General features: G+C 47.1%; 1 protein-coding gene across 1 annotated transcript; it reads left to right on the top strand.

Annotated features, from left to right (window-relative positions):
• The first annotated feature begins 3170 nt into the window (after positions 1 to 3170).
• LOC149325395 (uncharacterized) lies at positions 3171 to 11118 on the top strand. Its single transcript, XM_089565094.1, has 3 exons — positions 3171 to 3629; positions 5714 to 6275; positions 7147 to 11118. The coding sequence occupies exons 1-3, from the start codon at positions 3541 to 3543 to the stop codon at positions 8272 to 8274; spliced, it is 1779 nt and encodes a 592-aa protein (XP_089421220.1). The 5' UTR covers positions 3171 to 3540; the 3' UTR covers positions 8275 to 11118.
• The last annotated feature ends 3446 nt before the right edge of the window (positions 11119 to 14564 follow it).

The following is a 14564-nucleotide window of genomic DNA, read 5'->3' as shown; positions in this document are numbered from 1 at the left end:
CTGGAGCTGTCGATAACTGCGTCAGAGGTCGAGCACGCGATAGAAAATTTGAACCTGGGAAGATCTCCTGGACCTGATGGGTTAAGCGCGGCTTTTTACAAAGCATACAAACACGAAATAGTGCCAGTACTGACAGCAGTGTATAATGAAGCCTACAAAGTAAATGAATTGCCCCCGTCTTATGGTAAATTTTCAATTCATTTTATTTTCCAGAAAGATTCTGGCGGATTCATAGGCAAAAAGCTGTTCCTGACAGCTTGACAAAGGCCTACAAAACCACCAACGAGGCAGTAGGTGATGACCTGATGATGCAGAATATTGAAAAAAAATAAAATATGTTTAACACACAATATATGACTACAAACATGGATAATAGCTGAGTAGAAAAATATACATGAACAAGAACATACATTAACAAGAATTACATTTTAGAGCTGGACACCAGTTTTACAGAAAACAGTATTGACGAAGTATCGATTATAACTTCAAAGGAAATTTAACATATTGTTTTAGAAATACAATTATGTGGCATACAAAAAATGAAAGACATTAAGGCTAAGCAAATAGTAGAATGAACAAACTATCCATCAAATAGTTAACCGGTAATATATCTAGGAAAAGGCAGCACATAATACACACAATCTCGAAACCTACATTATACAATTATAGCTAAAATGAGTACACTTGTGTGCCGCCGCGGTGGCTCAGTGGCTATGGTGCTCGGCTGCTGGCCCGAAAGACGCGGGTTCGATCCCGGCCGCGGCGGCTGAATTTCTTTGGAGGAGAAATTCGAGGCCCGTGTACTGTGCGATGTCAGTGCACGTTAAAGAACCCCAGGTGGACGAAATTTCCGGAGCCCTCCACTACGGCGTCTCTCATAGCCTTAGTCGCTTTGGGACGTTAAACCCTAATAAACCAAACCAACCAGTACACTTGTGCACATCTGGTATAATTTGTAAAGAAAGGTACAGCTATGTGGACAAGAAATGGTCAAGTAACTGTTTTAGTGTAGGCTTTAGTTATGTGTTTGTATCTATTTAGGATGACTGGAAGATTATGCTGAAGTGTTTGCATTTTATAATTTGGGCGGAAACGAGGTATGAACCATAGATCAGTGTTCCGTGTATGAGTGTTTTTATTAAGTTCTAAAGAGGCTAATGACTTAAAGAAATGCCTGAAAGAATCCATTGCTAAATAAAATGATCGCAGGACTCGAAACTCGTAAGCACGTTTGATGCTAATTATATTGTAGGACTGAAAATATTCTGCTGTTGACGACAGGAAGTCTATATTGGCGATGTTACGAATATTTTTTTTCTGGAGAACGTATATCCTCTGGACATTTCTTTGTGATGTAGTCAACCAAACTAAATTGCAATAGTTAGTGTAGGAGGCAAACAAGGCATTGTAGACTTGTAGTTTTATTTTTGTTGGTAGAAAAGAACGGCAACGTGATAATGCCCCTGGAACTGTTGAAAGCTTTTTGCAGAGGTTATCTATGTGAGAGTCCCACATAAGATGAGAACTAAATGTTATGCCAAGTATCTTGATTTCTTCAACAATCTCAATAATTTGGCCTTCGCAGCGGATATCTTGTTCAATTTTAACTAACTTATTTCTGGCGCGAAAAATAACTGCTTTGGTTTTTGAGGGGTTGATTTTCAGCCTATTTGATCGTGACCAAAAGATTAATTTTTCAAGAATGTTATTACCCTTTGATATAAGAGTATTAACATCACTGCCTGATAGCAAAATACTGCTGTCATCTGCGTACACGATAAATTTAGCCCCCCCGTCAATATGGGCTATATCGTTTATATAGATGATGAAAAGTAATGGGCCCAAAATGCTACCTTGTGGTACACCAGTTAATATCGGTAGAGGTGAAGATTTATGATTGCCAAGGTGAACACACTGAGTCCTATTTTTTAAGTATGACCGAAGTAATTCAAGAGATTTGCCACGAATGCCATAATGTGTGAGCTTAAATATTAAAATGTTGTGATCAAGAGAATCGAAAGCCTTACTGTAGTCAATAAAGAGACCAAGTGTAAAGAGTTTTTGATCAATATTTTGCAACACAAATTCTTTAAGTGATAGAAGTGCAGATTCGGTTGATCGTCCCCTTCGAAATCCAAACTGGTTATCTGAGATCAAGTTACGCGTGTCCAAAAACTTGGTTAATCGTACAGATATTATTTTCTCAAAACCCTTTGAAAAAACAGGTATTACAGATATTGGTCTGTAGTTTCTGGCATCATTTTTATCCCCGCTTTTATATATGATGGATACCCTAGACCTCTTAAGGCGGCGGTACCACGCTAGCGGCGGTCAGCAGCCGTTTTTCGTCATGTTTGTGTGAGCGGTGTGGCTCATCCGTTTGCGCTAGAGAAATGATATTGAGCGCATTGTAAAGATAATTGTATCTTCTTTGCGATGGTATGTGTCGCTAAAAGCTATTCACGTTAGTATGATAGCAGTGAGCAAAAGAGCGTGGGGCATAAAACGATATTTTTGCTCGACTTGCCTGCGTTGCACAGGATTTTTACGAAAACTACTGCTCCGAAAAGAAAACTGCTTCTGCAGCTTTTAGATGAAGTGTGACTCGAGAACCTTGCGTCAAGTTATTGAGTTATATTGGGTAGTTATTTAGAACTGGTGCCATAAATAAGTGTGAAATTTAAAAGAATGACGCATTAATAACTCCTAGTGCAATTCATAAATCACAAACATATTTATCAGGATTGTAGATAGTACCCATGTTGTTAATTCTTGACAATTTCATTGAGCTACATGCCATAATTTTTTAGTTTTCATTGTTCAAAGTTGGTCATAACCTAGAAACTGCGCTTTTTTGAACAGAGTTTTAGAAGCAAGTAAACGTCGTATAGGGAGCAAATTCGGCACACGAAATATTTAGGAAATATTAGAAATCCTCTCGCGGCGGCATTTCGCTATGACAAACAGAACGGTAGTACTGCGCCATTCAATTGCGCCATTTTTTGTGCTCCGTAACCTCCGCAAAATACACCCAGCGCGAAAGATCGCTGCTATATTCCAAGCTTTTTTGACAGGAACTGAAGTCGCTGGTCTTAATACTACCAGTGATGTAAATTTTGGTATGATAAACGACTCATGTTAGCTCGCACTCGCCCCCTTTCTTGGTCGACGGGGCTGCTGCATTTGAATCTCGCGGGCGTTTTGACTCAACAATGGAGTTCCGCCGGTCAACGACAGTGGCGCTGTCAAACATTTTGAAGCAAGACGTACGAGACAGTAACTATTGGGGTTTACTGAAACGTGTGCGCAGCGCCTCCCCTGTGTGTGTGACGCCCGCAACTCTCGCTCCGGTACGGACGACTGACTTCGCTGAAGCCTGTCCTGCCTTTCGGTCGTTTCTTCGGCTGCTCAGCAGGCTGTCATCGGCGTATCGTGCTGTTTTGCTTGTTGGTGTTTTTTTTACTGTGCTTTTGTATTTATGTGCAGCGCCGTTTTTTATCACGTTATCTTGCCAGTTTTTTTTGTGTGTAAAAGTGTCAAATGGGGAATCGGCGGCGATACCTTCAGCGCAGAAGGTCGACGATGATAAAGCTTCGTAGGCGCATGACTGATGTCAGGGCCGAACGCAGGTGAGCCATTCGGACCGCAATTTTGTTATTAGTATGTGCATTGAAGTCCCAACTGTACCTGTGCCGCGTGCGTGAGCTACCTCGTAGTGTGTGTTATCGAGTGCGGTTTTTCATGAACGCGTGTGCAAGATTACCATTGTCACGGCACTGTGACATTTCGTAAGGCGAGAGCAGAAATCTGCTGCATAATTCTTTGTTCCTTAGCTGGGGTCCTGTAGAAGTGGCTCTAAATTTGAGAGTTGAGGTGCTTGTGTTTAGAAATAAGCGATGAGTTTTAAAAGTCACAGAGGGCATTGAGCGATATTTTATGTATATGACGACTCTCGTCCTGAGCATGCGCACGTCGCGGGTTGGATCCCAGATGTGGCAGATGGAATTTTTTTCTTCACTCCGCTCTGAAGTAAGTCTATAAACTGTTGGCATTTCTAAAAAAATATACTACAGCTTATACAGGGCGATAAAATCACCTGCTGATTCTGCATTGCGCAAAACATTTTGCGTTTGCGTTTTGCATTCCTCCTGAGCTCGTTAGGAGCTCGCAGTGCGTGGAAGCGGCAGTTTACGTTGTGGGGGGATGGACACCTTTCTATGCGAGTGGCATTTGGCAGCTTATGTGTAGATTATGATGAGGGAGGGGCAAAGCGTGATAAAAAATCGTACAAGCGCACTGCGAGCCGTAGCTACTGCAGATACCTTAGTACCGGTGATAAACTAGTTCTTAGCACTTGAAATTTTTTGCTGACGAGGTTCAATTTTCTTCATTCATGCACCTAGCACGCGCATATGATGCTGATTATCTTCTAGTTTCGTGCTAGGAGGCCGGTGCTTTCAAAGAAATATAATTGTGCTCGTGAAATTCACTGCATAACTCTGGCTAGAGAAATGCGCTAGTCAGTGCATGCTTCTGTTTCGTATTCACTGCAAGTAAATTTTTCTTCTCCTACTTCGCTGCAAGAATAAATTGTGAAGTACAATTTAGGGATGTCGAAGAAGCCCAACTTCTCATTTTTTATTGTCTGTAGTGTTGAAAAAGGGGCCAGAAGCAAAACTTGTGATGAAAGTGATGGATGTTCAAGTCCCCCAGATGAAAACTGTGCTCTGTGCACTATCCAGTGTACTTCCTTTGACACAGTGAGAACCATGCCAACCATGTTATCAAGACGTCGGTCTGCCTTGACTGTATGTTGTGTGTGGTTCTAGAAAACAGGAAGTGTTAGCAGTGTAATGAGTGACAGGGAATCGTCAGGCAAAAGTTAATTGCCTTTTGTCCTGTCCCTCACACCAAACTTGTCTGAATAAAGACTTCAATCATTCAAATCAAACCAATCAAATTAGGAACCTGTATCAAAAGCCTGAAGCAAACTTCAAACAGCCCACTCTTGGCAGTCACGGTATAAAGTTATCACCAGGCTGCACTAATGTAGTCTTGTGATCCTGTGCAGGCATGTGAGGTACCTAGGCTGTCGGGCAAAAACATCATTTCCATTCCACAATGCAGGATTACAAAATAAAAATCAAGATTATTAGATATGGTGTACTATAACTGTTCTTGTTGAAACATTTACTGAAGGAAAATAAAAGACAATGAAAAGCATGTAACCTGCTCTTAGTAGTTCATGTTTCACATTATGCATTGTGGTTGTATTACATAATATGCTTTTAGTATTGCCAGTTGTACCGCATTTTAGCGCACAATCATGTCTTCAACATGACTGAAATTATAAAACAATGGAAATGAAAACTGAAATATAGCTATTTCTTGGAGGTTGCGTGCACTAGTATAGCACACAGCAAGGACTTGTGTGAAGCAGCTTCACTGCACATCTTCTGCAGTATTTCTGATAAACGGCCAGACATGCTTATTCTGCAGTCGATGAGACTGCACACTTCTGAGCATGAGCAACCATTTATGGTTTTATTGCTTCATCATGATGCAACCAAATTGCTACCATTGTCTGTTGGATACATCACAATTTCGTATGGAGAGCATTGTCTGCTGTATTTTGAAGCTTTATTTTACAATGATGGACTTATTTACAATGATTCTGTTCTTAAGAGTATATTCATTTCACCACATATTTCAGGCAGGAAGAAACCCTGCCAGAAAGCAGCAGAGGTGCAGAAATGTCCACTCCCCCACATGTGGAACCCAGTATGGGCCTTACAGATGCTGGAGGACCTGACTATTGGAATGGTCTGGGACTCGGCGGTGACGAACCCTTACCAGACCTTTCCTTTGAAAGAGTCACAGATGCAGTGGAGACGCCACAGCCTAAGGCTATTTCGGGGAGGAGGGTGGTGTCACTGACACACTTCATAGCTGCCATACGGCATCTTGACACTCATAGTTGCCCTCAGTCGAAAGAGGGCCACTTTGTATTTCAAAAGGAGCGAAAAATAGGGCTGTGGTCTGAGCTGATCTTTCAATGCAGTGGCTGTAATGAGGTCAGAAAGGTCACCACAGACCCGGTTCCGGAACCGGCATCCCTCGGAAACAGCCTTGAGCTTGGCGTCAATGATGCTGCTGTCTGGGCATTTATGAGTATAGGGTGTGGCCATTCTCACCTGGAGGAGGTGATGTCAGTTATGCAGGTCCCAGCCATGAGCAAAGGAGCATTTATGCGCCGGGAGGACTGTGTTGGAAAGGTAGGACGGTGTACCTACCATTGCAATATTTTTCTTGTATTTCAGAGTATTGGTTTTGGCACCTGCTCTCGTGTATTTGCATGATTTGCAAGCACCAACATATGGGGATTGGCCACGTCAAGGGGCAAAACATGCTTAGTATGGTCATAATGGCGAAGCATGAAGCGCAAAAAAAGACAGGGACATATTATGCTTAGTACTCTGTGCACACTTGGCTAGGTAGCTTTGCGTGTCTTACTAACTGTCCACTTATCTTGCAAAAGGTGCAAATGTAGTTTGTGTGTTTTCTCACTGGCAGTGTTCTTGGAAACTAATACCAGGCAGCAGTGTAGTAATTGTGGCTTTTTTTTTCAAATAGCAACAAAGAAAACTAAGCCTGAACTTGTGGAGAGGATTGGAAAATGTTAAACCCAAGCTTGTGTGCCACGCTAGCAGGAAGCACAACAAGAACACTATTCATTTTTCGGTCTTTTGTGCACTGTTATTTCATGTTTTACCTCATAACTGTGAGTACATAGGTGTCCACAGACATGACTGTGACATCACGGTGTGCATAAAGTTTAAGCACCTATGCAGCGGCATATTGCGAGTGACAAGGCAAAACTGCACACACCGTCATTGTCCACAGGGACAACACACACGAATTGGTCTTTGTGGAAGTCCACCACATGCAAAATGGGTGGTCAGGAAGCTCAGGGCTTGCAGCTATGCATCACGCCCTCCCTTTTCAGCCTCTCTCATTGTCCTTATCTTTTGCACTTCAAAAGCATGAAGAACCAACCAGCATGCGCTCATACCCACGTTTGTGTGTTGTGATTCGTTGTGGGTGGTAATTTCTGTACTCATGTGGAACAACCATTATGTTTTTCAGCATTGGAAGCATGTGCTCATAGAGCATATGCTCAAAGCTGGCCAAGAGGAGCGAAGGTTGGCGGCTGAAGCAGGGGAGTTCTGTGAGGACCAGAGCACTCCACACATCACGGTGGTGGTTGACGGCGGCTGGTCACACAGAAGCCATGGCCACAGGTATTCAGCAAATTCTGGAGTTGCGGTAATCATTGGAGCACGCACGCAGAAGCTGCTTTACCTGGGTGTGAGGAACAAACTGTGCAGTACCTGTGAGTACTACACAAGAGAACAGAAGCAGGTGAAAGAGCATGCGTGCTACAAAAACTGGAGTGCAAGCTCTGGTGCTATGGAGGCTGACATTATTGTGGAAGGGTTCAAAATGAGTACAGAGATGCATGGCCTGGAATACCGTACCTTCATAGGGGATGGTGATTCATCTGTCTACCATCAAATCAGCACGAAGGTAGACTACGGTCGTTTCATAAAGAAGAGCGAGTGTGCCAATCATGCAGTCAAATGTTATACCACTCGCCTCTACGGTGTTGTGAAAGAATGCAAAGGGAGTGCCAGCATCCTAAGTGGCCCTAGAATAAAACGCATCAAAAATGGTGCCCGCAAAGCAATCAGCCACTATGCCCGCACCCTGCGGGAGTTTCAGGGCTCCTCAGAGGAGAGGCAAGAGCTGATAAAGCGCAGCGCACAAGATCTGACTGCTGATCTCTTGAATGGGCCAAGTCATGTATTTGGCTGCCATGAGAAATGCAAAAGGTATTTTTGTGATGGAACGAAGAGTGAAAATTCCTGGGGGTGCATTCCTCAAATGCTGAAAGTCAAGATAATGACTGCAGCAAATATTATTGCTGACAAGGCTGCCCGCCTGGTGACAGGGGATACAAGCAACCTTGCAGAGAACTACATGTCTCTTGCTGCCAAGTTTTCAGGTGGCAAACAGATCAACCGGTGCCAAAAAGGCTCTTATGAGCATCGGTGCCAAGGTGCTGGACTGAGTTTTCAGCTTGGACCTCAGTGGCATGCCATAGCTGGTAAAGCTGCAACTAACAAGAGTCCAGCACCTGTCCTGAAAAAGTATGTAGCAAAAAAAAATGACGAACGAGTGCCGTGGCCGTGGCATGCGGTTGTATTCATTTAATCAACTGTAAAAAGAAAAATGAAAGCAAGCCAAGTTTTGTGCTTTTGTGCCTGAATGAAGTTTGAACTTTTGTTAATTTTCATTAACAACGACGCTTGTTTTTATCTAACTTTTGTATGACGCAGTTCTTTCTAGCGGGAACGAGTTTGTTTGTGCGGTTTGGTCGCACCCGCGATAATCCTGCCATGTTTGTTCTTTGACGGCATCACTCAGTTGAGGTTTGAGGCGAATTGCCGTGCAGCAGGCATTTGTATATAAGTTTAGCTGCGCTGCGAATTGTAAGAGTGCCCGCTGAGGCACGAAGGTACAGCGAAGTAACTCATGGGCGAATGTGGCGTAGTCCCTCGCGTGGGCGCTACGAGATTACTTCGAGATTTAACCTTGTTAGGTTTGTGTTGTGGGTGTGGCACGTAAAGTTTACCCACAGTATTTGTTACACGCTAGTGTCCGCTGACGTAGAGGCGCGAGCGAAGCCTCTCCTGGACATTGTAGCATACGTAGCTCGTGTGAGCGCCTAGAGGCGCTACTTTGTGTGCCCGTATGAAGTTGTGCAGTATGCCACTTCTGCAAGTTTGTTGTGCAAGTTTCGCACATTCATGCTATGTCTGCTGCCATGCAGAACAAAAGGAAGACGACATGGGCAGCTGTAGTAGCTGCGAATAGGAATTAGCTTGGGGCAAAATTGAAAGCCTCTGTCTGACATCTCGGCTGATCCTTCCCTGCCCGGGTAATATCCGTGAATCGTTTCTACCTTTTCGACCGATTCTAGACCAATTCTAATTTTCCCTCTGTTTCTCGAAGTGTCATGCATTATTAAGACAACACTTTGAAGAGGTACAACACCTGAACCGTGCATTGGCTACGCACTTCGTGTTCGTTCAGGAAAATTTTGTTTCTTTAAGATTTTAGAGGGAAGTTTGAGTAATCAGTTTTCTTTGGTTTTGGTCTGGCGGGGCGAGTGGGCTACAGACGGCACTTGCTTTTGTTGTGTGCGGCTTGGCGTTTGTGGTTCCGTTTGGCTCGCCTTCCACAGAAATTCCGAGAGCGGGACATCGACAGCCGATGAAGAGAGGCCTGGAGAAGAGTGGAACGAGAGCCCCTTCTTGCACGTCCTGTCAGCCGAGCTGCGTAGGAGCGGCTCATCTTCCGGACGCATTGTCTGGTGGCGGGGGTGCTGTTGGGCTTGGATGCCCCCCCCCTCTGCCTGTGTGGATTAAGGCAGCTCGCGCTTCCCTCCTGCCTAAGTGGATTAAGGCAGCGACCTTCCAGGACCGTGGGACCACGATGGCAGCGGCGAAAGTCAAAGACCGCCGAAGGCCAAAGATGCGGCGACGATGGCGGCGTTCCGTGGCCGAGTCGACCCTCGGGTCAACGAACAGAGTGGTGGTGTGCTGAGTGAAAGACAGCAGTGTTTAATTACTGAGCCTCTACCCTCTCCCATCAACCGAGCTGCGAGGGAGCGGGACAGCCAGCACCGCCCAGCCGTGGGTGGTACCCCCGGAGTCCACGTCTGCTCATGCTATTGGACGTCATCCTTCGAACTATATTCCCCAGACAGGGATCTGGGGAATCCGTGGGTTATTTAACGGGAAGTTGTTGTGAGACTTGAGTGCACTCCTGTTGACTCCTGAAGAAGTTCCCTCACACTGAGAGTCCCTCTCAGTTGCTCTCTTTTTGTATATAATGTAAATATTCCTGCATAAAACCTCTTCCTTCCTTGTTTTCTCCTCGTAACCCCGTCTCCCGCCTTCCTCGTCCCTTCTCCGGCCCGACCACACTCACCCGATCCTAATAGTACGTGATGCAAGTGTTGCATTGTGCAAGGATGAACGTACAGAGACTGCACCGGATCTTTGCCGTTTTTGTGTGGGCTGCGGACTGGGAACACTGCAGCCGGACCAATTTGTTTAGGCGGGTGAAGGACGGTGGCCTAAGTCTGGGACACTTATTTCTGCGGCAGACTGTAAGCAGATTTTGTTTTCTGCGCGATTTAAGTGATCCGTTTTTGCACACTGTGTGCCAATTAAGGCTCGGAAATGCACTGCCGGACTTTGTTGTCTCAACCGAAAGTTTCTCGGGACGGATTTTTGGTCACTTCAGAGAGGTTATCGCGAGTGTTCGATTCCTGTCTGTTCCATTTTCGTATGAATATTTATCTTCTGTTAACAGGAAGAAGTTGTACAAGGATTTGTGCGATGTAGTTCTTCCACAACCTATGTACAGGGCCTTATACAATGGAGGCCTGGGACGCGATGTACTTAAGCGTGTGAAGGCGATGCAGGTGCCACCAAGTGCAAAAACTTTTTTCTTTAAATTACATACCGGAACACTACCAGTAAAGAAATTTTTGGAAGGGAAGCATTTTTTTCTACCTTGGGAATCCCATCGTTTAATTTGTAAACAGCCAGAAACAATTGACCACGTTTTTTTTCACTGTTGGGAGGGGGTATACTTTTGGGACATCTTACAAAGGACTTTAAAAAAGGAGTTTCCGCTCGACTCTCATGGTATTCGGTACTTGCCTGTAGAGAGTGAGGATGGGACACCATTCGACCTTATTATGCTAATGGGCCTCCATTGTATTTGGCGCTCCAGAATGGCAGGATATCATCGCGATCCTGATGCACGGCCAGCACGGATCTATTTTCGGGAGTGCATGCATAGGTATATTGAAGGTCAAAAACTTGCTCCGGAAGCTCCCGAGTGGCTCGAAAGAGTCGAGCCTTTGGTGACGCTTAAGGAGTTTTAACGTGACGAAGCGACGCACCGCCAGGTGGATAGTGTTGTTAATTATTGCTCACTGTGCTCTGTATGTGTATTTGTGTACTGTGGTTCTTGCCGAAGTCAGGCAATAAAGAAAAAAAAAAGCAGAGTGGCGCAGTGGAAGCGTGCTGGGCCCATAACCCAGAGGTCCGTGGATCGAAACCACGCTCTGCTACTTTTTTTTTCTATTTTACGTGTCCTACTCATTTATCTGGCCACCGAGCTGATTGAAAGTGAAATACCTAGAACTTTTCGCTGTCTCCTCGCCCAGCAGAGTGGCGCAGTGGAAGCGTGCTGGGCCCATAACCCAGAGGTCCGTGGATCGAAACCACGCTCTGCTACTTTTTTTTTTCTATTTTACGTGTCCTACTCATTTATCTGGCCACCAAGCTGATTCAAAGTAAAATACCTAGAACTTTTCACTGCCTCCTCGCCCAGCAGAGTGGCGCAGTGGCATTCTACTTCCGGCCACTGGCGTGTACGGACGCAGGATCATGAGCTCCCACGGAGCGGCGACAGCGGCCATCGATGGCCGCGGAAACAGGTTCAGCGCCGAGGACAAGGAGTATGAGATCTTTTTGCCTACCCTGCCCACCGGACGTGTTGTTCTAAACACAGTTTTTTTGCACGGAGATGTGCGTGTGTGACCCTACAGGGTCGAAGACTTCAGGGACGCCCTCGCCAACACTGGTGCGCTCCCCGACGTCGTGGCGTTGGGGGCGTACCAGGTAAACCACGTGTGGGCGGTAACCTTCAGCAGCCCAGAAGCCGCGAAGAAACTAGCCGCCTTGAAGGAGCTTGAGGTAAAGGGACGCCGGTGCATCGTTTTCGACCCGGAGGATCAGCAGGTAAAGCTGCGACTGCATTGGATGCTGCACGGCGTCGCTGACGACGAAATCCGGACTGCTTTCGCGGCGTTCGGAAACGTGACCGAGGTGACGCGGGAGCGTTAGCGCGTTCAAGGAATGAAAGAGAAGGGATCCACAACGAGAACAGTGCTGCTCAAGTTGAAGCCAGGTATGAAGGTGGACGACCTGCCCCACCAGGTTCGAGTCGCCGGCGAGTTGGCTTTCGTGGTGGTGCCCGGGCGGCCGATGCAGTGCCTGCGTTGCCACGGCGCGGGTCACGTTCGTCGCGACTGCAAGGTTCCCAGGTGCTCCAAGTGCAGGCGCTACGGACACGCGGACGAGGACTGCGTCCATACCTACGCGTCTGCGGCCGGGCTCGGGGGGAAAGGAGACAGCGGGGAGCTGATGGATGTCGCGGAGGCTGAGGACGCAGCGAGGGGTACCGACGAGTTGGGCAACCTCCCTGTGTCGCTGGACACGTCGGCGACTTCAAGCGGCGACGCCCCCCTTGCCAGTGGACCAGGACTCCAGCCACCAACGGGAGACTCGCCTCAGTCAAAGGAGGCGACTTCGGGGGATGCAAAAAGCCTACCAGTGCCCATGGACTTTGTAGCGAAGGAGCCTACCGAGGGTCATCGGCAGAACACCGGTGGCCGTGCGACCACTGTGGCTACGCCTGGGAAGCGTCCCCATGGAGACACCAGCCCCGACGGCGACAAGGAGGCGGCGCCCAGCGTAGAGGAACCACCAGCAAAGACGCCTCAAGCAAGGCGGGCCAGTTTTCGGGCGCGCTTACCTTGCGAGCGAGAAGCGCGCCGGCGACAAGGCGCCTTCCGAGCTGGGCCAGGTGCACGCTCAGGATGACGCCGGCGGTGACGGCGGCGGTGGCGTCTAGCCATGTGCTGGACGCGAGAGGTAAGCACCACGCTTTCGGTAATGGCTCCTGCATCTCCGCTGAAAGTCGCCTCCCTGAATGTTAGAGGTCTGGCAGGAAAGAGAAAGCAAGGCCAGCTCTTCCGGCTTTTAACGGAGCACGGCATAGATGCACTGGCTGTGCAGGAGACGAAAGGAGGCGGCGCCCAGCGTAGAGGAACCACCAGCAATGACGCCTCAAGCAAGGCGGGCCAGTTTTCGGGCGCGCTTACCATGCGAGCGAGAAGCACGCCGGCGACAAGGCGCCTTCCGAGCTGGGCCAGGTGCACGCTCAGGATGACGCCGGCAGTGACGGCGGCGGTGGCGTCTAGCCATGTGCTGGACGCGAGAGGTAAGCACCACGCTTTCGGTAATGGCTCCTGCATCTCCGCTGAAAGCCGCCTCCCTGAATGTTAGAGGTCTGGCAGGAAAGAGAAAGCAAGGCCAGCTCTTCCGGCTTTTAACGGAGCACGGCATAGATGCACTGGCTGTGCAGGAGACGAAAGTAGGCGGCGAAGAAGAGACCGGGAGCATGGTGCAACGTTTCACGTCCTCGTTTTTTGCTGTAGTTAGCCACGCTGTAGGCACATCGGCTGGCTGTGTTCTTTTTCTAAAGAATTTGCCGGGGCTAGAAGTGCAAGCTCATTTCTCTTGTGTGTCGGGCCGGGGTGTCTTACTTGACTTTCGATTGAATAACGTCGAGTGGCGGATTATTTGTCTGTACGCGCCTAATGAAGCAGAAGAAAGGGCGCAGTTTTTTTATAGCATCGAAGAGCGCCTTCGTAGTGACAGACAGCTGATCGTCCTGGGCGATTTTAATTGTGTTCTTAGTGCGCGAGATAAGACAAGCCCTCGACCGTTTAGAGATGCCAGCACACAAGTGTTATCGCGAATGGTTGAGAAATGGAACGTGGAAGATGTGGCAGAGTGTCTTGAGGGAACGCGTGCAGTAAAGCTCACACACTTTCAGGGTTCTAGCCATGCACGGCTGGACCGCATTTATGCATCCGTCGATGTCTTACCTGAATGTCATAGGTACGATGTTGTGCCAGTATCCTTTTCAGACCATTGTTTAGTTAAATGTTGTTTTGGGATGGTAAAGAGAGGGAATTCTTTTTCGTGGGAAATGTGGAAATTCAATAACAAACTCCTGCAGGACGAACAGTATACCAGCATAGTAAAAGATGAAATTGGAAAAATAGGCCCCGGTAAAAATATGCACATATGGCAACAGTGGGAGCTGTGTAAAGAAACTATAAAAATTAAAGCAATAGAGAGGGGTGCCTGTATACGGTTTCAAGAAAAACAGAAAGTGACAGAGTTAAAGAAGCTGCTCCATAGGCTGCTTCAACAGGAATCTCTAGCGCCGGGGAAATGGACTGAAGATGCAAGGAAAACAAAGCAAAAACTAGAATTGATGGAAGAAGAACGGTATCGGGGAGCGTTAGTGAGGGCAAGGGCAGAAGACATAGCTGCAGGGGAGACGCCATCAAAACGAGCGCTAGGGTTGGAAAAAGCAAACGCTGAAAGAAACCACATCGACAAAATAGAATGGGGCGCTGTCTTGTCGGCGGACAACGACCACATAAAAGCAGCTTTCAACGAGCATTACCAAGCGCTCTTCGCTTCCCACGTGGTAGGCACTATCACGTTTAAAGATAAGTTTCTGGCGGCGATGCCGCGTCTCGGTGATGACGTAAAAGAGAGATTAGAAATGGCTATCACTGAAGCCGAAGTGGAGCATGCAATCGCCAGTTTAAACCCCGG

This window comes from Amblyomma mixtum, chromosome 10 (assembly GCF_055824585.1).
Source record: "Amblyomma mixtum isolate Tamu chromosome 10, ASM5582458v1, whole genome shotgun sequence".
Classification (NCBI taxonomy): Eukaryota; Metazoa; Arthropoda; class Arachnida; order Ixodida; family Ixodidae; genus Amblyomma; species Amblyomma mixtum.
The sequence above is the reverse complement of the archived record's forward strand: the minus strand, read 5'-3'. Positions and strand labels throughout refer to the sequence as shown.